The following is a 21,175-nucleotide window of genomic DNA, read 5'->3' on the forward strand; positions in this document are numbered from 1 at the left end:
CCACCACATCGACCATCACGGGCCCCACTTCCACCACCACCACCCTATTGCCCACCACGGTCCCAACCTCCAACGCCATCACCCTATCGCCCACCACGGTCCCATCCTCCAACGCCACCACCCCATCGCCCACCACGGTCCCAACCTCCAACACCACCACCCTATCGCCCACCACGGTCCCAACCTCCGACGCCATCACCCTATTGCCCACCACGGTCCCAACCTCTAATGCCATCACCCTATCGCCCACCACAGTCCCAACCTCCAACACCACCACCCTATCGCCCACCACGGTCCCAACCTCCGACGCCATCACCCTATCGCCCACCACGGTCCCAACCTCAAACACCACCACTCCATCGCCCACCACGGGGCCGACCTCCAACACCACCACACCATCGCCAACCACGGTCCCAACCTCCAACGCCACCACCCCATCGCCCACCACGGTCCCATCCTCCAACGCCACCACCCCATCGCCCACCACGGTCCCAACCTCCAACGCCACCACCCTATTGCCCACCACGGTCCCAACCTCCAACGCCATCACCCTATCGCCCACCACGGTCCCAACCTCAAACACCACCACTCCATCGCCCACCACGGTCCCATCCTCCAACGCCACCACCCCATCGCCCACCACGGTCCCAACCTCCAACGCCACCACCCTAATGCCCACCACGGTCCCAACCTCCAACGCCATCACCCTATCGCCCACCACGGTCCCAACCTCCAACGCCACCACCCTATCGCCCACCACGGTCCCAACCTCCAACGCCATCACCCTATCGCCCACCACGGTCCCAACCTCAAACACCACCACTCCATCGCCCACCACGGGGCCGACCTCCAACGCCACCACCCCATCGCCCACCACGGTCCCATCCTCCAACGCCACCACCCCATCGCCCACCACGGTCCCAACCTCCAACGCCATCACCCTATCGCCCACCACGGTCCCAACCTCCAACGCCATCACCCTATCGCCCACCACGGTCCCAACCTCAAACACCACCACTCCATCGCCCACCACGGGGCCGACCTCCAACGCCACCACCCCATCGCCCACCACGGTCCCATCCTCCAACGCCACCACCCCATCGCCCACCACGGTCCCAACCTCCAACGCCACCACCCTATTGCCCACCACAGTCCCAACCTCCAACACCACCACTCCATCGCCCACCACGGTCCCAACCTCCGACGCCATCACCCTATCGCCCACCACGGTCCCAACCTCAAATGCTATCACCCTATCGCCCACCACGGTCCCAACCTCCAACATCACCACCTTATCGCCCACCACGGTCCCAACCTCCAACACTATCACCCCATCGCCCACCACGGTCCCAACCTCAAACAGCACCACTCCATCGCCCACCACGGGGCCGACCTCCAACGCCACCACCCCATCGCCCACCACGGTCCCAACCTCCAATGCCATCACCCTATCGCCCACCACGGTCCCAACCTCCAACACCACCACCCTATCGCCCACCACGGTCCCAACCTCTGACACCACCACTCCATCGTCTACCACGGTCCCAACCTCCCACGCCATCACCCTATCGCCCACCACGGTCCCAACCTCAAACACCACCACTCCATCGCCCACCACGGGGCCGACCTCCAACACCACCACTCCATCGCCCACCACGGTCCCAACCTCCGACGCCATCACCCTATCGCCCACCACGGTCCCAACCTCAAACACCACCACTCCATCGCCCACCACAGTCCCAACCTCCAACACCACCACTCTATCGCCCACCACGGGGCCGACCTCCAACTCCATCACCCTATCGCCCACCACGGTCCCAACCCCCAACGCCATCACCCTATCGCCCACCACGGTCCCAACCTCAAACACCACCACGGTCCCAACCTCCAACGCCATCACCCTATCACCCACCACGGTCCCAACCTCAAATGCTATCACCCTATCGCCCACCACGGTCCCAACCTCCAACGCCACCACCCTATCGCCCACCACAGTCCCAACCTCCAACGCCACCACGGTCCCAACCTACAACGCCATCACCCCATCGCCCACCACGGTCCCAACCTCCAACACCACCACCCCATCGTCCACCACGGGGCCGACCTCCAACACCCTATCGCCCACCACGGTCCCAACCTCCGACGCCATCACCCTATCGCCCACCACGGTCCCAACAACCAATGCTATCACCCTATCGCCCACCACGGTCCCAACCTCCAACGCCACCACCCTATCGCCCACCACGGTCCCAACCTCCAACGCCACCACCCCATCGTCCACCACGGGGCCGACCTCCAACACCCTATCGTCCACCACGGTCCCAACCTCCAATGCCACCACTCCATCGCCCACCACGGGGCCGACCTCCAACACCACCACTCCATCGCCCACCACAGTCCCAACCTCCAACACCACCACTCTATCGCCCACCACGGGGCCGACCTCCAACTCCATCACCCTATCGCCCACCACGGTCCCAACCCCCAACGCCATCACCCTATCGCCCACCACGGTCCCAACCTCAAACACCACCACGGTCCCAACCTCCAACGCCATCACCCTATCACCCACCACGGTCCCAACCTCAAATGCTATCACCCTATCGCCCACCACGGTCCCAACCTCCAACGCCACCACGGTCCCAACCTACAACGCCATCACCCCATCGCCCACCACGGTCCCAACCTCCAACACCACCACCCCATCGTCCACCACGGGGCCGACCTCCAACACCCTATCGCCCACCACGGTCCCAACCTCCGACGCCATCACCCTATCGCCCACCACGGTCCCAACAACCAATGCTATCACCCTATCGCCCACCACGGTCCCAACCTCCAACGCCACCACCCTATCGCCCACCACGGTCCCAACCTCCAACGCCACCACCCCATCGTCCACCACGGGGCCGACCTCCAACACCCTATCGTCCACCACGGTCCCAACCTCCAATGCCACCACTCCATCGCCCACCACGGTCCCAACCTCAAACACCACCACTCCATCGCCCACCACAGTCCCAACCTCCAACACCACCACTCTATCGCCCACCACGGGGCCGACCTCCAACTCCATCACCCTATCGCCCACCACGGTCCCAACCCCCAACGCCATCACCCTATCGCCCACCACGGTCCCAACCTCAAACACCACCACGGTCCCAACCTCCAACGCCATCACCCTATCACCCACCACGGTCCCAACCTCAAATGCTATCACCCTATCGCCCACCACGGTCCCAACCTCCAACGCCACCACCCTATCGCCCACCACAGTCCCAACCTCCAACGCCACCACGGTCCCAACCTACAACGCCATCACCCCATCGCCCACCACGGTCCCAACCTCCAACACCACCACCCCATCGTCCACCACGGGGCCGACCTCCAACACCCTATCGCCCACCACGGTCCCAACCTCCGACGCCATCACCCTATCGCCCACCACGGTCCCAACAACCAATGCTATCACCCTATCGCCCACCACGGTCCCAACCTCCAACGCCACCACCCTATCGCCCACCACGGTCCCAACCTCCAACGCCACCACCCCATCGTCCACCACGGGGCCGACCTCCAACACCCTATCGCCCACCACGGTCCCAACCTCCAACGCCACCACCCTATCGCCCACCACAGTCCCAACCTCCAACGCCACCACGGTCCCAACCTCCAACGCCATCACCCCATCGCCCACCACGGTCCCAACCTCCAACACCACCACCCCATCGTCCACCACGGGGCCGACCTCCAACACCCTATCGCCCACCACGGTCCCAACCTCCGACGCCATCACCCTATCGCCCACCACGGTCCCAACAACCAATGCTATCACCCTATCGCCCACCACGGTCCCAACCTCCAACGCCACCACCCTATCGCCCACCACGGTCCCAACCTCCAACGCCACCACCCCATCGTCCACCACGGGGCCGACCTCCAACACCCTATCGTCCACCACGGTCCCAACCTCCAATGCCACCACTCCATCGTCTACCACGGTCCCAACCTCCAACGCCATCACCCTATCGCCCACCACGGTCCCAACCTCCAACACTATCACCCCATCGCCCACCACGGTCCCAACCTCAAACAGCACCACTCCATCGCCCACCACGGGGCCGACCTCCAACGCCACCACCCCATCGCCCACCACGGTCCCAACCTCCAATGACATCACCCTATCGCCCACCACGGTCCCAACCTCCAACACCACAACCCTATCGCCGACCACGGTCCCAACCTCCGACGCCATCACCCTATCGCCCACCACGGTCCCAACCTCAAACACCACCACTCCATCGCCCACCACGGTCCCAACCTCAAACACCACCACTCCATCGCCCACCACAGTCCCAACCTCCAACACCACCACTCTATCGACCACCACGGTCCCAACCTCCAACTCCATCACCCTATCGCCCACCACGGTCCCAACCTCCAACACCAACACCCTATCGCCCACCACAGTCCCAACCTCCAACGCCACCACGGTCCCAACCTCCAACGCCATCACCCTATCGCCCACCACGGTCCCAACCTCCAACGCCATCACCCTATCGCCCACCACGGTCCCAACCTCCAACGCCACAACCCTATCGCCCACCACGGTCCCAACCTCCAACCCCACCACCCTATCGCCCACCATGGTCCTAACCTCCAACACCACCACCCTATCGCCCACCACGGTCCCAACCTCCAACGCCATCACCCTATCGCCCACCACGGTCCCAACCTCAAACACCACCACGGTCCCAACCTCCAATGCCATCACCCTATCACCCACCACGGTCCCAACCTCAAATGCTATCACCCTATCGCCCACCACGGTCCCAACCTCCAACACCAACACCCTATCGCCCACCACAGTCCCAACCTCCAACGCCACCACGGTCCCAACCTCCAACGCCATCACCCCATCGCCCACCACGGTCCCAACCTCCAACACCACCACCCCATCGTCCACCACGGGGCCAACCTCCAACACCCTATCGCCCACCACGGTCCCAACCTCCGACGCCATCACCCTATCGCCCACCACGGTCCCAACCACCAATGCTATCACCCTATCGCCCACCACGGTCCCAACCTCCAACGCCACCACCCTATCGCCCACCACGGTCCCAACCTCCAATGCCACCACTCCATCGCCCACCACGGGGCCGACCTCCAACACCCTATCGCCCACCACGGTCCCAACCTCCAATGCCACCACTCCATCGCCCACCACGGGGCCGACCTCCAACACCCTATCGCCCACCACGGTCCCAACCTCCAATGCCACCACCCCATCGTCCACCACGGGGCCGACCTCCAACACCCTATCGTCCACCACGGTCCCAACCTCCAATGCCACCACTCCATCGTCCACCACGGGGCCGACCTCCAACGCCACCATCCCATCGTCCACCACGGTCCCAACCTCCAATGCCACCACTCCATCACCCACCACAGGGCCGACCTCCAACACCACCACCCTATCACCCACCACGGTCCCAACATCCAACGCCATCACCCGATCACCCACCACGGTCACACCCTCCAATGCCACCACTCTTTCGCCCACCACGGGCCCGACCTCCAACACCCCCACCCTATCGCCCACCACGGTCCCAACCTCCGACGCCATCACCCTATCGCCCACCACGGTCCCAACCTCCAACACCACCACCTTATCGCCCACCACGGTCCCAACCTCCAACACTACCACCCCATCGCCCACCACGGTCCCAACTTCCAACACGACCACCCCATCGTCCACCACAGTCCCAACCTCCAACACCACCACCCTGTCGCCCACCACGGTCCCAACCTCGAACGCCACCACCCCATCGCCCACCACGGTCCCAACCTCCAACACCACCACCCCATTGTCCACCACGGGGCCGACCTCCAACACCCTATCGCCCACCACCGTCCCAACCTCCAACACCACCATGGTCCCAACCAACGCCACCACCCTATCACCCACCACGGTCCCAAACTCCGACGCCATAACCCTATCGCCCACCACGGTCCCAACCTCCGACGCCATCACTCTTTCGCCCACCACGGTCCCAACCTCCAACACCACCACCCTATCGCCCACCACGGTCCCAACCTCCAACGCCATCACCCTATCGCCCACCACGGTCCCGAGCACCAACACCACCACCAGCCCACGGCCCACCACGGTCCCGACCACCAACGCCACCACCAGCCCACGGCCCACCACGGTCCCGACCACCAACACCACCACGGTCCCGACCACCAAAGCCACCACCAGCCCACGGCCCACCACGGTCCCGACCACCAACGCAACCACCAGCCCACGGCCCACCACGGTCCAGACGACCAACGCCACCACAGTCCCGACCACCAACGCCACCACCAGCCCACGGCCCACCACGGTCCCGACTTCCAACACCACCACCCCATTGCCCACCACCGTCCCGACCACCAACGCCACCACCAGCCCACGGCCCACCACGGTCCCGACCACCAACGCCACCACGGTCCCGACCACCAACGGCACCACCAGCCCACGGCCCACCACGGTCCCGACTTCCAACACCACCACCCCATTGCCCACCACCGTCCCAACCACCAACGCCACCACGGTCCCGACCACCAACGCCACCACCAGCCCACGGCCCACCACGGTCCCGACTTCCAACACCACCACCCCATTGCCCACCACCGTCCCGACCACCAACGCCACCACCAGCCTACGGCCCACCACGGTCCCGCCCACCAACACCACCACCAGCCCACGGCGCACCACGGGGTCGACCACCAACATCACCACCCCATCGCCCACCACCATCCCGACCACCAATGCCACCACGGTCCCAACCACCAACGCCACCACCACGGTCCCGACCACCAACGCCACCACCAGTCCACGGCCCACCACGGTCCCGACCACCAACGCCACCACCAGTCCACGGCCCCCCACGGTCCCGACCACCAACGCCACCACCAGCCCACGGCCCACCACGGTCCCGACTTCCAACACCACCACCGTCCCAACCACCAACGCCACCACCAGCCCACGGCCCACCACGGTCCCGACCACCAACGCCACCATGGTCCCGACCACCAACGCCACCACCAGCCCACGGCCCACCACGGTCCCGACCACCAACACCACCACGATCCCGACCACCAACGCCACCACCAGCCCACGGCCCACCACGGTCCCGACTTCCAACACCACCACCCCATTGCCCACCACCGTCCCGACCACCAACGTCACCACCAGCCCACGGCCCACCACGGTCCCGACCACCAACGCCACCACGGTCCCGACCACCAACGCCACCACCAGCCCACGGCCCACCACGGTCCCGACTTCCAACACCACCACCTCATTGCCCACCACCGTCCCGACCACCAACGCCACCACCAGCCCACGGCCCACCACGGTCCCGACCACCAACGCCACCACGGTCCCGACCACCAACGCCACCACGGGGTCGACCACCAACATCACCACCCCATCGCCCACCACCATCCCGACCACCAATGCCACCACGGTCCCGACCACCAACGCCACCACCACGGTCCCGACCACCAACGCCACCACGGTCCCGACCACCAACGTCACCACCACGGTCCCGACCACCAACGCCACCACCAGCCCACGGCCCACCACGGTCCCGACCACCAACGCCACCACGGTCCCGACCACCAACGGCACCACCAGCCCACGGCGCACCACGGGGTCGACCACCAACATCACCACCCCATCGCCCACCACCATCCCGACCACCAATGCCACCACGGTCCCGACCACCAACGCCACCACCACGGTCCCGACCACCAATGCCACCACGGTCCCGACCACCAACGCCACCACCACGGTCCCGACCACCAACGCCACCACGGTCCCGACCACCAACAGCACCACCAGCCCACGGCCCATCACGGTCCCGACCACCAACGCCACCACGGTCCCGACCACCAACGGCACCACCAGCCCACGGCGCACCACGGGGTCGACCACCAACATCACCACCCCATCGCCCACCACCATCCCGACCACCAACGCCACCACGGTCCCGACCACCAACGCCACCACCAGCCCACGGCCCACCACGGTCCCGACTTCCAACACCACCACCTCATTGCCCACCACCGTCCCGACCACCAACGCCACCACCAGCCCACGGCCCACCACGGTCCCGACCACCAACGCCACCACGGTCCCGACCACCAACGCCACCACGGGGTCGACCACCAACATCACCACCCCATCGCCCACCACCATCCCGACCACCAATGCCACCACGGTCCCGACCACCAACGCCACCACGGTCCCGACCACCAACGCCACCACCACGGTCCCGACCACCAACGCCACCACCACGGTCCCGACCACCAATGCCACCACGGTCCCGACCACCAACGTCACCACCACGGTCCCGACCACCAACGCCACCACCAGCCCACGGCCCACCACGGTCCCGACCACCAACGCCACCACGGTCCCGACCACCAACGGCACCACCAGCCCACGGCCCATCACGGTCCCGACCACCAACGCCACCACGGTCCCGACCACCAACGGCACCACCAGCCCACGGCGCACCACGGGGTCGACCACCAACATCACCACCCCATCGCCCACCACCATCCCGACCACCAACGCCACCACCACGGTCCCGACCACCAATGCCACCACGGTCCCGACCACCAACGTCACCACCACGGTCCCGACCACCAACGCCACCACCAGCCCACGGCCCACCACGGTCCCGACCACCAACGCCACCACGGTCCCGACCACCAACGGCACCACCAGCCCACGGCCCATCACGGTCCCGACCACCAACGCCACCACTCCATCGCCCACCACGGTCCCAACCTCCGACGCCATCACCCTATCGCCCACCACGGTCCCAACCTCAAACACCACCACTCCATCGCCCACCACAGTCCCAACCTCCAACACCACCACTCTATCGCCCACCACGGGGCCGACCTCCAACTCCATCACCCTATCGCCCACCACGGTCCCAACCCCCAACGCCATCACCCTATCGCCCACCACGGTCCCAACCTCAAACACCACCACGGTCCCAACCTCCAACGCCATCACCCTATCACCCACCACGGTCCCAACCTCAAATGCTATCACCCTATCGCCCACCACGGTCCCAACCTCCAACGCCACCACCCTATCGCCCACCACAGTCCCAACCTCCAACGCCACCACGGTCCCAACCTACAACGCCATCACCCCATCGCCCACCACGGTCCCAACCTCCAACACCACCACCCCATCGTCCACCACGGGGCCGACCTCCAACACCCTATCGCCCACCACGGTCCCAACCTCCGACGCCATCACCCTATCGCCCACCACGGTCCCAACAACCAATGCTATCACCCTATCGCCCACCACGGTCCCAACCTCCAACGCCACCACCCTATCGCCCACCACGGTCCCAACCTCCAACGCCACCACCCCATCGTCCACCACGGGGCCGACCTCCAACACCCTATCGTCCACCACGGTCCCAACCTCCAATGCCACCACTCCATCGCCCACCACGGGGCCGACCTCCAACACCACCACTCCATCGTCTACCACGGTCCCAACCTCCAACGCCATCACCCTATCGCCCACCACGGTCCCAACCTCCAACACTATCACCCCATCGCCCACCACGGTCCCAACCTCAAACACCACCACTCCATCGCCCACCACGGGGCCGACCTCCAACACCACCACTCCATCGCCCACCACGGTCCCAACCTCCGACGCCATCACCCTATCGCCCACCACGGTCCCAACCTCAAACACCACCACTCCATCGCCCACCACAGTCCCAACCTCCAACACCACCACTCTATCGCCCACCACGGGGCCGACCTCCAACTCCATCACCCTATCGCCCACCACGGTCCCAACCTCCAACGCCATCACCCTATCGCCCACCACGGTCCCAACCTCAAACACCACCACGGTCCCAACCTCCAACGCCATCACCCTATCACCCACCACGGTCCCAACCTCAAATGCTATCACCCTATCGCCCACCACGGTCCCAACCTCCAACGCCACCACCCTATCGCCCACCACAGTCCCAACCTCCAACGCCACCACGGTCCCAACCTCCAACGCCATCACCCCATCGCCCACCACGGTCCCAACCTCCAACACCACCACCCCATCGTCCACCACGGGGCCGACCTCCAACACCCTATCGCCCACCACGGTCCCAACCTCCGACGCCATCACCCTATCGCCCACCACGGTCCCAACAACCAATGCTATCACCCTATCGCCCACCACGGTCCCAACCTCCAACGCCACCACCCTATCGCCCACCACGGTCCCAACCTCCAACGCCACCACCCCATCGTCCACCACGGGGCCGACCTCCAACACCCTATCGTCCACCACGGTCCTAACCTCCAATGCCACCACTCCATCGTCTACCACGGTCCCAACCTCCAACGCCATCACCCTATCGCCCACCACGGTCCCAACCTCCAACACTATCACCCCATCGCCCACCACGGTCCCAACCTCAAACAGCACCACTCCATCGCCCACCACGGGGCCGACCTCCAACGCCACCACCCCATCGCCCACCACGGTCCCAACCTCCAATGACATCACCCTATCGCCCACCACGGTCCCAACCTCCAACACCACAACCCTATCGCCGACCACGGTCCCAACCTCCGACGCCATCACCCTATCGCCCACCACGGTCCCAACCTCAAACACCACCACTCCATCGCCCACCACGGTCCCAACCTCAAACACCACCACTCCATCGCCCACCACAGTCCCAACCTCCAACACCACCACTCTATCGACCACCACGGTCCCAACCTCCAACTCCATCACCCTATCGCCCACCACGGTCCCAACCTCCAACACCAACACCCTATCGCCCACCACAGTCCCAACCTCCAACGCCACCACGGTCCCAACCTCCAACGCCATCACCCTATCGCCCACCACGGTCCCAACCTCCAACGCCATCACCCTATCGCCCACCACGGTCCCAACCTCCAACGCCACAACCCTATCGCCCACCACGGTCCCAACCTCCAACCCCACCACCCTATCGCCCACCATGGTCCTAACCTCCAACACCACCACCCTATCGCCCACCACGGTCCCAACCTCCAACGCCATCACCCTATCGCCCACCACGGTCCCAACCTCAAACACCACCACGGTCCCAACCTCCAATGCCATCACCCTATCACCCACCACGGTCCCAACCTCAAATGCTATCACCCTATCGCCCACCACGGTCCCAACCTCCAACACCAACACCCTATCGCCCACCACAGTCCCAACCTCCAACGCCACCACGGTCCCAACCTCCAACGCCATCACCCCATCGCCCACCACGGTCCCAACCTCCAACACCACCACCCCATCGTCCACCACGGGGCCAACCTCCAACACCCTATCGCCCACCACGGTCCCAACCTCCGACGCCATCACCCTATCGCCCACCACGGTCCCAACCACCAATGCTATCACCCTATCGCCCACCACGGTCCCAACCTCCAACGCCACCACCCTATCGCCCACCACGGTCCCAACCTCCAATGCCACCACTCCATCGCCCACCACGGGGCCGACCTCCAACACCCTATCGCCCACCACGGTCCCAACCTCCAATGCCACCACTCCATCGCCCACCACGGGGCCGACCTCCAACACCCTATCGCCCACCACGGTCCCAACCTCCAATGCCACCACCCCATCGTCCACCACGGGGCCGACCTCCAACACCCTATCGTCCACCACGGTCCCAACCTCCAATGCCACCACTCCATCGTCCACCACGGGGCCGACCTCCAACGCCACCATCCCATCGTCCACCACGGTCCCAACCTCCAATGCCACCACTCCATCACCCACCACAGGGCCGACCTCCAACACCACCACCCTATCACCCACCACGGTCCCAACATCCAACGCCATCACCCGATCACCCACCACGGTCACACCCTCCAATGCCACCACTCTTTCGCCCACCACGGGCCCGACCTCCAACACCCCCACCCTATCGCCCACCACGGTCCCAACCTCCGACGCCATCACCCTATCGCCCACCACGGTCCCAACCTCCAACACCACCACCTTATCGCCCACCACGGTCCCAACCTCCAACACTACCACCCCATCGCCCACCACGGTCCCAACTTCCAACACGACCACCCCATCGTCCACCACAGTCCCAACCTCCAACACCACCACCCTGTCGCCCACCACGGTCCCAACCTCGAACGCCACCACCCCATCGCCCACCACGGTCCCAACCTCCAACACCACCACCCCATTGTCCACCACGGGGCCGACCTCCAACACCCTATCGCCCACCACCGTCCCAACCTCCAACACCACCATGGTCCCAACCAACGCCACCACCCTATCACCCACCACGGTCCCAAACTCCGACGCCATAACCCTATCGCCCACCACGGTCCCAACCTCCGACGCCATCACTCTTTCGCCCACCACGGTCCCAACCTCCAACACCACCACCCTATCGCCCACCACGGTCCCAACCTCCAACGCCATCACCCTATCGCCCACCACGGTCCCGAGCACCAACACCACCACCAGCCCACGGCCCACCACGGTCCCGACCACCAACGCCACCACCAGCCCACGGCCCACCACGGTCCCGACCACCAACACCACCACGGTCCCGACCACCAAAGCCACCACCAGCCCACGGCCCACCACGGTCCCGACCACCAACGCAACCACCAGCCCACGGCCCACCACGGTCCAGACGACCAACGCCACCACAGTCCCGACCACCAACGCCACCACCAGCCCACGGCCCACCACGGTCCCGACTTCCAACACCACCACCCCATTGCCCACCACCGTCCCGACCACCAACGCCACCACCAGCCCACGGCCCACCACGGTCCCGACCACCAACGCCACCACGGTCCCGACCACCAACGGCACCACCAGCCCACGGCCCACCACGGTCCCGACTTCCAACACCACCACCCCATTGCCCACCACCGTCCCAACCACCAACGCCACCACGGTCCCGACCACCAACGCCACCACCAGCCCACGGCCCACCACGGTCCCGACTTCCAACACCACCACCCCATTGCCCACCACCGTCCCGACCACCAACGCCACCACCAGCCTACGGCCCACCACGGTCCCGCCCACCAACACCACCACCAGCCCACGGCGCACCACGGGGTCGACCACCAACATCACCACCCCATCGCCCACCACCATCCCGACCACCAATGCCACCACGGTCCCAACCACCAACGCCACCACCACGGTCCCGACCACCAACGCCACCACCAGTCCACGGCCCACCACGGTCCCGACCACCAACGCCACCACCAGTCCACGGCCCCCCACGGTCCCGACCACCAACGCCACCACCAGCCCACGGCCCACCACGGTCCCGACTTCCAACACCACCACCGTCCCAACCACCAACGCCACCACCAGCCCACGGCCCACCACGGTCCCGACCACCAACGCCACCATGGTCCCGACCACCAACGCCACCACCAGCCCACGGCCCACCACGGTCCCGACCACCAACACCACCACGATCCCGACCACCAACGCCACCACCAGCCCACGGCCCACCACGGTCCCGACTTCCAACACCACCACCCCATTGCCCACCACCGTCCCGACCACCAACGTCACCACCAGCCCACGGCCCACCACGGTCCCGACCACCAACGCCACCACGGTCCCGACCACCAACGCCACCACCAGCCCACGGCCCACCACGGTCCCGACTTCCAACACCACCACCTCATTGCCCACCACCGTCCCGACCACCAACGCCACCACCAGCCCACGGCCCACCACGGTCCCGACCACCAACGCCACCACGGTCCCGACCACCAACGCCACCACGGGGTCGACCACCAACATCACCACCCCATCGCCCACCACCATCCCGACCACCAATGCCACCACGGTCCCGACCACCAACGCCACCACCACGGTCCCGACCACCAACGCCACCACGGTCCCGACCACCAACGTCACCACCACGGTCCCGACCACCAACGCCACCACCAGCCCACGGCCCACCACGGTCCCGACCACCAACGCCACCACGGTCCCGACCACCAACGCCACCACGGGGTCGACCACCAACATCACCACCCCATCGCCCACCACCATCCCGACCACCAATGCCACCACGGTCCCGACCACCAACGCCACCACCACGGTCCCGACCACCAATGCCACCACGGTCCCGACCACCAACGCCACCACCACGGTCCCGACCACCAACGCCACCACGGTCCCGACCACCAACAGCACCACCAGCCCACGGCCCATCACGGTCCCGACCACCAACGCCACCACGGTCCCGACCACCAACGGCACCACCAGCCCACGGCGCACCACGGGGTCGACCACCAACATCACCACCCCATCGCCCACCACCATCCCGACCACCAACGCCACCACGGTCCCGACCACCAACGCCACCACCAGCCCACGGCCCACCACGGTCCCGACTTCCAACACCACCACCTCATTGCCCACCACCGTCCCGACCACCAACGCCACCACCAGCCCACGGCCCACCACGGTCCCGACCACCAACGCCACCACGGTCCCGACCACCAACGCCACCACGGGGTCGACCACCAACATCACCACCCCATCGCCCACCACCATCCCGACCACCAATGCCACCACGGTCCCGACCACCAACGCCACCACGGTCCCGACCACCAACGCCACCACCACGGTCCCGACCACCAACGCCACCACCACGGTCCCGACCACCAATGCCACCACGGTCCCGACCACCAACGTCACCACCACGGTCCCGACCACCAACGCCACCACCAGCCCACGGCCCACCACGGTCCCGACCACCAACGCCACCACGGTCCCGACCACCAACGGCACCACCAGCCCACGGCCCATCACGGTCCCGACCACCAACGCCACCACGGTCCCGACCACCAACGGCACCACCAGCCCACGGCGCACCACGGGGTCGACCACCAACATCACCACCCCATCGCCCACCACCATCCCGACCACCAACGCCACCACCACGGTCCCGACCACCAATGCCACCACGGTCCCGACCACCAACGTCACCACCACGGTCCCGACCACCAACGCCACCACCAGCCCACGGCCCACCACGGTCCCGACCACCAACGCCACCACGGTCCCGACCACCAACGGCACCACCAGCCCACGGCCCATCACGGTCCCGACCACCAACGCCACCACGGTCCCGACCACCAACGGCACCACCAGCCCACGGCGCACCACGGGGTCGACCACCAACATCACCACCCCATCGCCCACCACCATCCCGACCACCAATGCCACCACGGTCCCGACCACCAACGCCACCACCAGCCCACGGCCCACCACGGTCCCGACCACCAACGCCACCACGGTCCCGACCACCAACGGCACCGCCAGCCCACGGCGCACCACGGGGTCGACCACCAACATCACCACCCCATCGCCCACCACCATCCCGACCACCAATGCCACCACGGTCCCGACCACCAACGCCACCACCACGGTCCCGACCACCAACGCCACCACCACGGTCCCGACCACCAATGCCACCACGGTCCCGACCACCAACGCCACCACGGTCCCGACCACCAACGGCACCACCAGCCCACGGCCCACCACGGTCCCGACCACCAACGGCACCACCAGCCCACGGCGCACCACGGGGTCGACCACCAACATCACCACCCCATCGCCCACCACCATCCCGACCACCAACACCACCACGGTCCCGACCACTGTCGCCACCACCAGCCCACGGCCCACCACGGTCCCGACCACCAACGCCACCACCAGCCCACGGCCCACCACGGTCCCGACCACCAACGCCACCACGGTCCCGACCACCAACGTCACCACCACGGTCCCGACCACCAACGTCACCACCACGGTCCCGACCACCAACGCCACCACCAGCCCACGGCCCACCACGGTCCCGACCACCAACGCCACCACGGTCCCGACCACCAACGGCACCACCAGCCCACGGCGCACCACGGGGTCGACCACCAACATCACCACCCCATCGCCCACCACCATCCCGACCACCAATGCCACCACGGTCCCGACCACCAACGCCACCACCACGGTCCCGACCACCAATGCCACCACGGTCCCGACCACCAACGCCACCACGGTCCCGACCACCAACAGCACCACCAGCCCACGGCCCATCACGGTCCCGACCACCAACGCCACCACGGTCCCGACCACCAACGGCACCACCAGCCCACGGCGCACCACGGGGTCGACCACCAACATCACCACCCCATCGCCCACCACCACGGTCCCGACCACCAATGCCACCACGGTCCCGACCACCAACGCCACCACGGTCCCGACCACCAACGGCACCACCAGCCCACGGCCCACCACGGTCCCGACCACCAACGCCACCACGGTCCCGACCACCAACAGCACCACCAGCCCACGGCCCATCACGGTCCCGACCACCAACGCCACCACGGTCCCGACCACCAACGGCACCACCAGCCCACGGCGCACCACGGGGTCGACCACCAACATCACCACCCCATCGCCCACCACCATCCCGACCACCAATGCCACCACGGTCCCGACCACCAACGCCACCACCAGCCCACGGCCCACCACGGTCCCGACCACCAACGCCACCACGGTCCCGACCACCAACGCCACCACCACGGTCCCGACCACCAACGCCACCACCACGGTCCCGACCACCAACGTCACCACCACGGTCCCGACCACCAACGCCACCACCACGGTCCCGACCACCAACGTCACCACCACGGTCCCGACCACCAACGCCACCACCACGGTCCCGACCACCAACGCCACCACCAGCCCACGGCCCACCACGGTCCCGACCACCAACGCCACCACGGTCCCGACCACCAACGCCACCACGGTCCCGACCACCAACAGCACCACCAGCCCACGGCCCATCACGGTCCCGACCACCAACGCCACCACGGTCCCGACCACCAACGGCACCACCAGCCCACGGCGCACCACGGGGTCGACCACCAACATCACCACCCCATCGCCCACCACCATCCCGACCACCAATGCCACCACGGTCCCGACCACCAACGCCACCACCAGCCCACGGCCCACCACGGTCCCGACCACCAACGCCACCACGGTCCCGACCACCAACGCCACCACCACGGTCCCGACCACCAACGCCACCACCACGGTCCCGACCACCAACGTCACCACCACGGTCCCGACCACCAACGCCACCACCACGGTCCCGACCACCAACGTCACCACCACGGTCCCGACCACCAACGCCACCACCACGGTCCCGACCACCAACGCCACCACCAGCCCACGGCCCACCACGGTCCCGACCACCAACGCCACCACGGTCCCGACCACCAACGGCACCACCAGCCCACGGCGCACCACGGGGTCGACCACCAACATCACCACCCCATCGCCCACCACCATCCCGACCACCAACGCCACCACGGTCCCGACCACCAACGCCACCACCAGCCCACGGCCCACCACGGTCCCGACTTCCAACACCACCACCTCATTGCCCACCACCGTCCCGACCACCAACGCCACCACCAGCCCACGGCCCACCACCATCCCGACCACCAATGCCACCACGGTCCCGACCACCAACGCCACCACCACGGTCCCGACCACCAATGCCACCACGGTCCCGACCACCAACGCCACCACGGTCCCGACCACCAACGGCACCACCAGCCCACGGCCCACCACGGTCCCGACCACCAACGCCACCACGGTCCCGACCACCAACGGCACCACCAGCCCACGGCGCACCACGGGGTCGACCACCAACATCACCACCCCATCGCCCACCACCATCCCGACCACCAACACCACCACGGTCCCGACCACTAACGCCACCACCAGCCCACGGCCCACCACGGTCCCGACCACCAACGCCACCACCAGCCCACGGCCCACCACGGTCCCGACCACCAACGCCACCACCAGCCCACGGCGCACCACGGGGTCAATCACCAACATCACCACCCCATTGCCCACCACGGTCTCGGCCTCCACCACGCTGACACCCACCACGGCCCCAGCCTCCACCACCCCGGCGCCCACCACGGTCCCGGCCTCTACCACGGTCCCGGGCTCCACCACCCCAGCGCCCACTACGGTCCCGGGCTCCACCACCCCGGCGCCCACCACGGTCCCGGCCTCTACCACGGTCCCGGGCTCCACCACCCCGGCGCCGGCCTCTACCACGGTCCCGGGCTCCACCACCACGGTCCCGGCCTCTACCACGGTCCCGGGCTCCACCAGCCCGGTCCCGGCCTCTACCACGGTCCCGGGCTCCACCACCCCGGCGCCCACCACGGTCCCGGCTTCTACCACGGTCCCGGGCTCCACCACCCCGGCGCCCACCACGGTCCCGGGCTCCACCACCCCGGCGCCCACCACGGTCCCAGCCTCCACCACCCCGGCCCCTACCACGGTCCTGGGCTCCACCACCCCGGCCCTGGCCTCTACCACGGTCCCGGGCTCCACCACACCGGTCCTGGCCTCTACCACGGTCCCGGGCTCCACCACGGTCCCGACCACCAACGCCACCACCAGCCCACGGCCCACCACGGTCCCGACTTCCAACACCACCACCCCATTGCCCACCACCGTCCCGACCACCAACGCCACCACCAGCCCACGGCCCACCACGGTCCCGACCACCAACGCAACCACCAGCCCACGGCCCACCACGGTCCCGACGACCAACGCCACCACGGTCCCGACCACCAACGCCACCACCAGCCCACGGCCCACCACAGTCCCGGGCTCCACCACCCCGGTCCCGGCCTCTACCACGGTCCCGGGCTCCACCAGCCCGGTCCCGGCCTCTACCACGGTCCCGGGCTCCACCACCCCGGCGCCCACCACGGTCCCGGCTTCTACCACGGTCCCGGGCTCCACCACCCCGGCGCCCACCACGGTCCCGGGCTCCACCACCCCGGCGCCCACCACGGTCCCAGCCTCCACCACCCCGGCCCCTACCACGGTCCTGGGCTCCACCACCCCGGCCCTGGCCTCTACCACGGTCCCGGGCTCCACCACACCGGTCCTGGCCTCTACCACGGTCCCGGGCTCCACCACGGTCCCGACCACCAACGCCACCACCAGCCCACGGCCCACCACGGTCCCGACTTCCAACACCACCACCCCATTGCCCACCACCGTCCCGACCACCAACGCCACCACCAGCCCACGGCCCACCACGGTCCCGACCACCAACGCAACCACCAGCCCACGGCCCACCACGGTCCCGACGACCAACGCCACCATGGTCCCGACCACCAACGCCACCACCAGCCCACGGCCCACCACAGTCCCGGGCTCCACCACCCCGGTCCCGGGCTCTACCACGGTCCCGGCCTCCACCACCCCATTGCCCACCACGGTCCCGGCCTCCAACACCACCTCTCTGGCCCATATGAAGATGAAGATAAATGCGCTTCGTGAAATTAGCAACGACACCATCATTCAATTTGTTGAGGCGGTAAGTGGAATTTACGTGTTGCTTCTTGCAATTTATGCAATATGAATCATTTCAGTACAATGGTGAAAAACGTGTTTGTCATTTTGACTTTGTCCTTTTAATTCAGTTTTTCAGAGAACAGCTTGGGAGTGGAACGATTTACACCATCAACGTTACTCAAGTCCAAAAAAACGGGCCTTTAATTTAATTTAATTTGATTTTATTTTGTTACTCCTGAGAGCTCCTATTGTTCACATGCATGAATACTGTTTTTTTTTTTTTTTTTTTTTTTTTTTAAATGTATTTCACTAAGCAGGAAATAAAACAAAATGACTTCACCCTCCCGTTCAGTTATGATTGAGTTAATCAATAAACTTCCTTGATGGAGTCCCGATCAAGTATCGCATCCCGGTTTGAGGGAAATGATTCATCGAGGATTACTTGATGAATGACTGAACTGTTCCTCAGCTTGTTTTTTTTGTAGGAGCCTAAATTCTAATTTTAAGTTCAGTAACATTTGTATAAAAAAAGTGATTTAAGTTCATTCTGATAAAAGGATATTTACATTACTTAGTTGAAAGGTTTATTGTTCACGTGTGTAGTGAATTAGTATAAGTCAACAGTTTTGTTTTGCATTCCAAATGTGTGAATATATGATGTAACGTGCTTTTATTACAGCATCACAGCTACGTTTATGTCGGACCTATTTGACTGTCTTTAGGCGGAGGGATCTGTGCGCTGCTCAGCAGTAATGCGGTCAGGCAACATGGAGCAGAGCCACCTCCTGATCTCCGACTCAGACTCTTTAAACGACTCCTTTTTTGCCATTTCATTTTTGTATGTCATTTTTTGTAGTGTTGATGTAATGTTGGACTAAAGTGAACAAAAACCCAGACGAGCGGATGGAGTTTTTTTTTTCGTGGACACAGCAGACACTGACTAGGAAATTGATATTCAGAAAAGGTCACAATATTGTAAAAAATAAATAAATAAAAATAAAAATTTAGCTCATACTAAAAAAAGCACAACATTGTGTTTTTGTTAGTTATATTATCATCATTATTATTATTATTACGCTGCACATATTGCGTCCCTCCACATATTGACTTGCTTCACAGGCATATTGTTCCCCTTCATCTGACAAATGTAGATTTTAAACATAGAAGGGCCAAAACATCCCTCATGAAAATTAAATTGCACTGGTGCTAGAACTGCACAAATGGAAATCAACCTAACTTTTTTTTTTTGCAACAGATGTGTTGCATTTAAATATCGTGAACATAACGACAATATTGTGGCGGTTTTAATATCACGATATCGCGCTTATTGTTACATCCCTACTCATTCCTGGTGAAAACATTGAGGGGAAAAAAAAAAAAGCTTGCTGCAACATGGCCCAGGCCTGATCTCTTATACTCTACTGCCACCTGCTGGTCGTTTCATTAAATAACTACCATTGCTTTAAGCCACCACTTCATGTCAAAAGCTGCATCGCCTTCTGTATGTTCTTGCATAAAAAACATAAAAAAACAAACAAACTGTAAACACATATTTTGGGAGTAAAAGACAAAGTATTAAAAAATGTTTTAAACGCTTTTTTGGGTTCAAATGAGTTAATAGTCATGATAGTTTATTGGGAAAGAAGGTACTCACAG

The 21,175-nt window shown here is 64.6% G+C and overlaps 1 protein-coding gene across 1 annotated transcript; it reads left to right on the top strand.

The window, feature by feature from the left end:
- Positions 1 to 10,475: 10,475 nt before the first annotated feature.
- Positions 10,476 to 20,002, top strand: LOC144027768 (uncharacterized; the record flags this gene model as incomplete). The annotated part of the gene is made up of 9 exons (XM_077535574.1): positions 10,476 to 10,682; positions 11,358 to 11,435; positions 11,709 to 12,003; positions 12,199 to 12,485; positions 16,809 to 17,120; positions 17,603 to 17,642; positions 17,810 to 17,888; positions 17,999 to 19,541; positions 19,648 to 20,002. Coding segments are annotated over 9 exons (2,922 nt in total), but the record flags the coding sequence as incomplete, so codon positions are not given.
- Positions 20,003 to 21,175: the final 1,173 nt, after the last annotated feature.

This window comes from Festucalex cinctus, chromosome 10 (assembly GCF_051991245.1).
Source record: "Festucalex cinctus isolate MCC-2025b chromosome 10, RoL_Fcin_1.0, whole genome shotgun sequence".
Taxonomy (NCBI): Eukaryota; Metazoa; Chordata; class Actinopteri; order Syngnathiformes; family Syngnathidae; genus Festucalex; species Festucalex cinctus.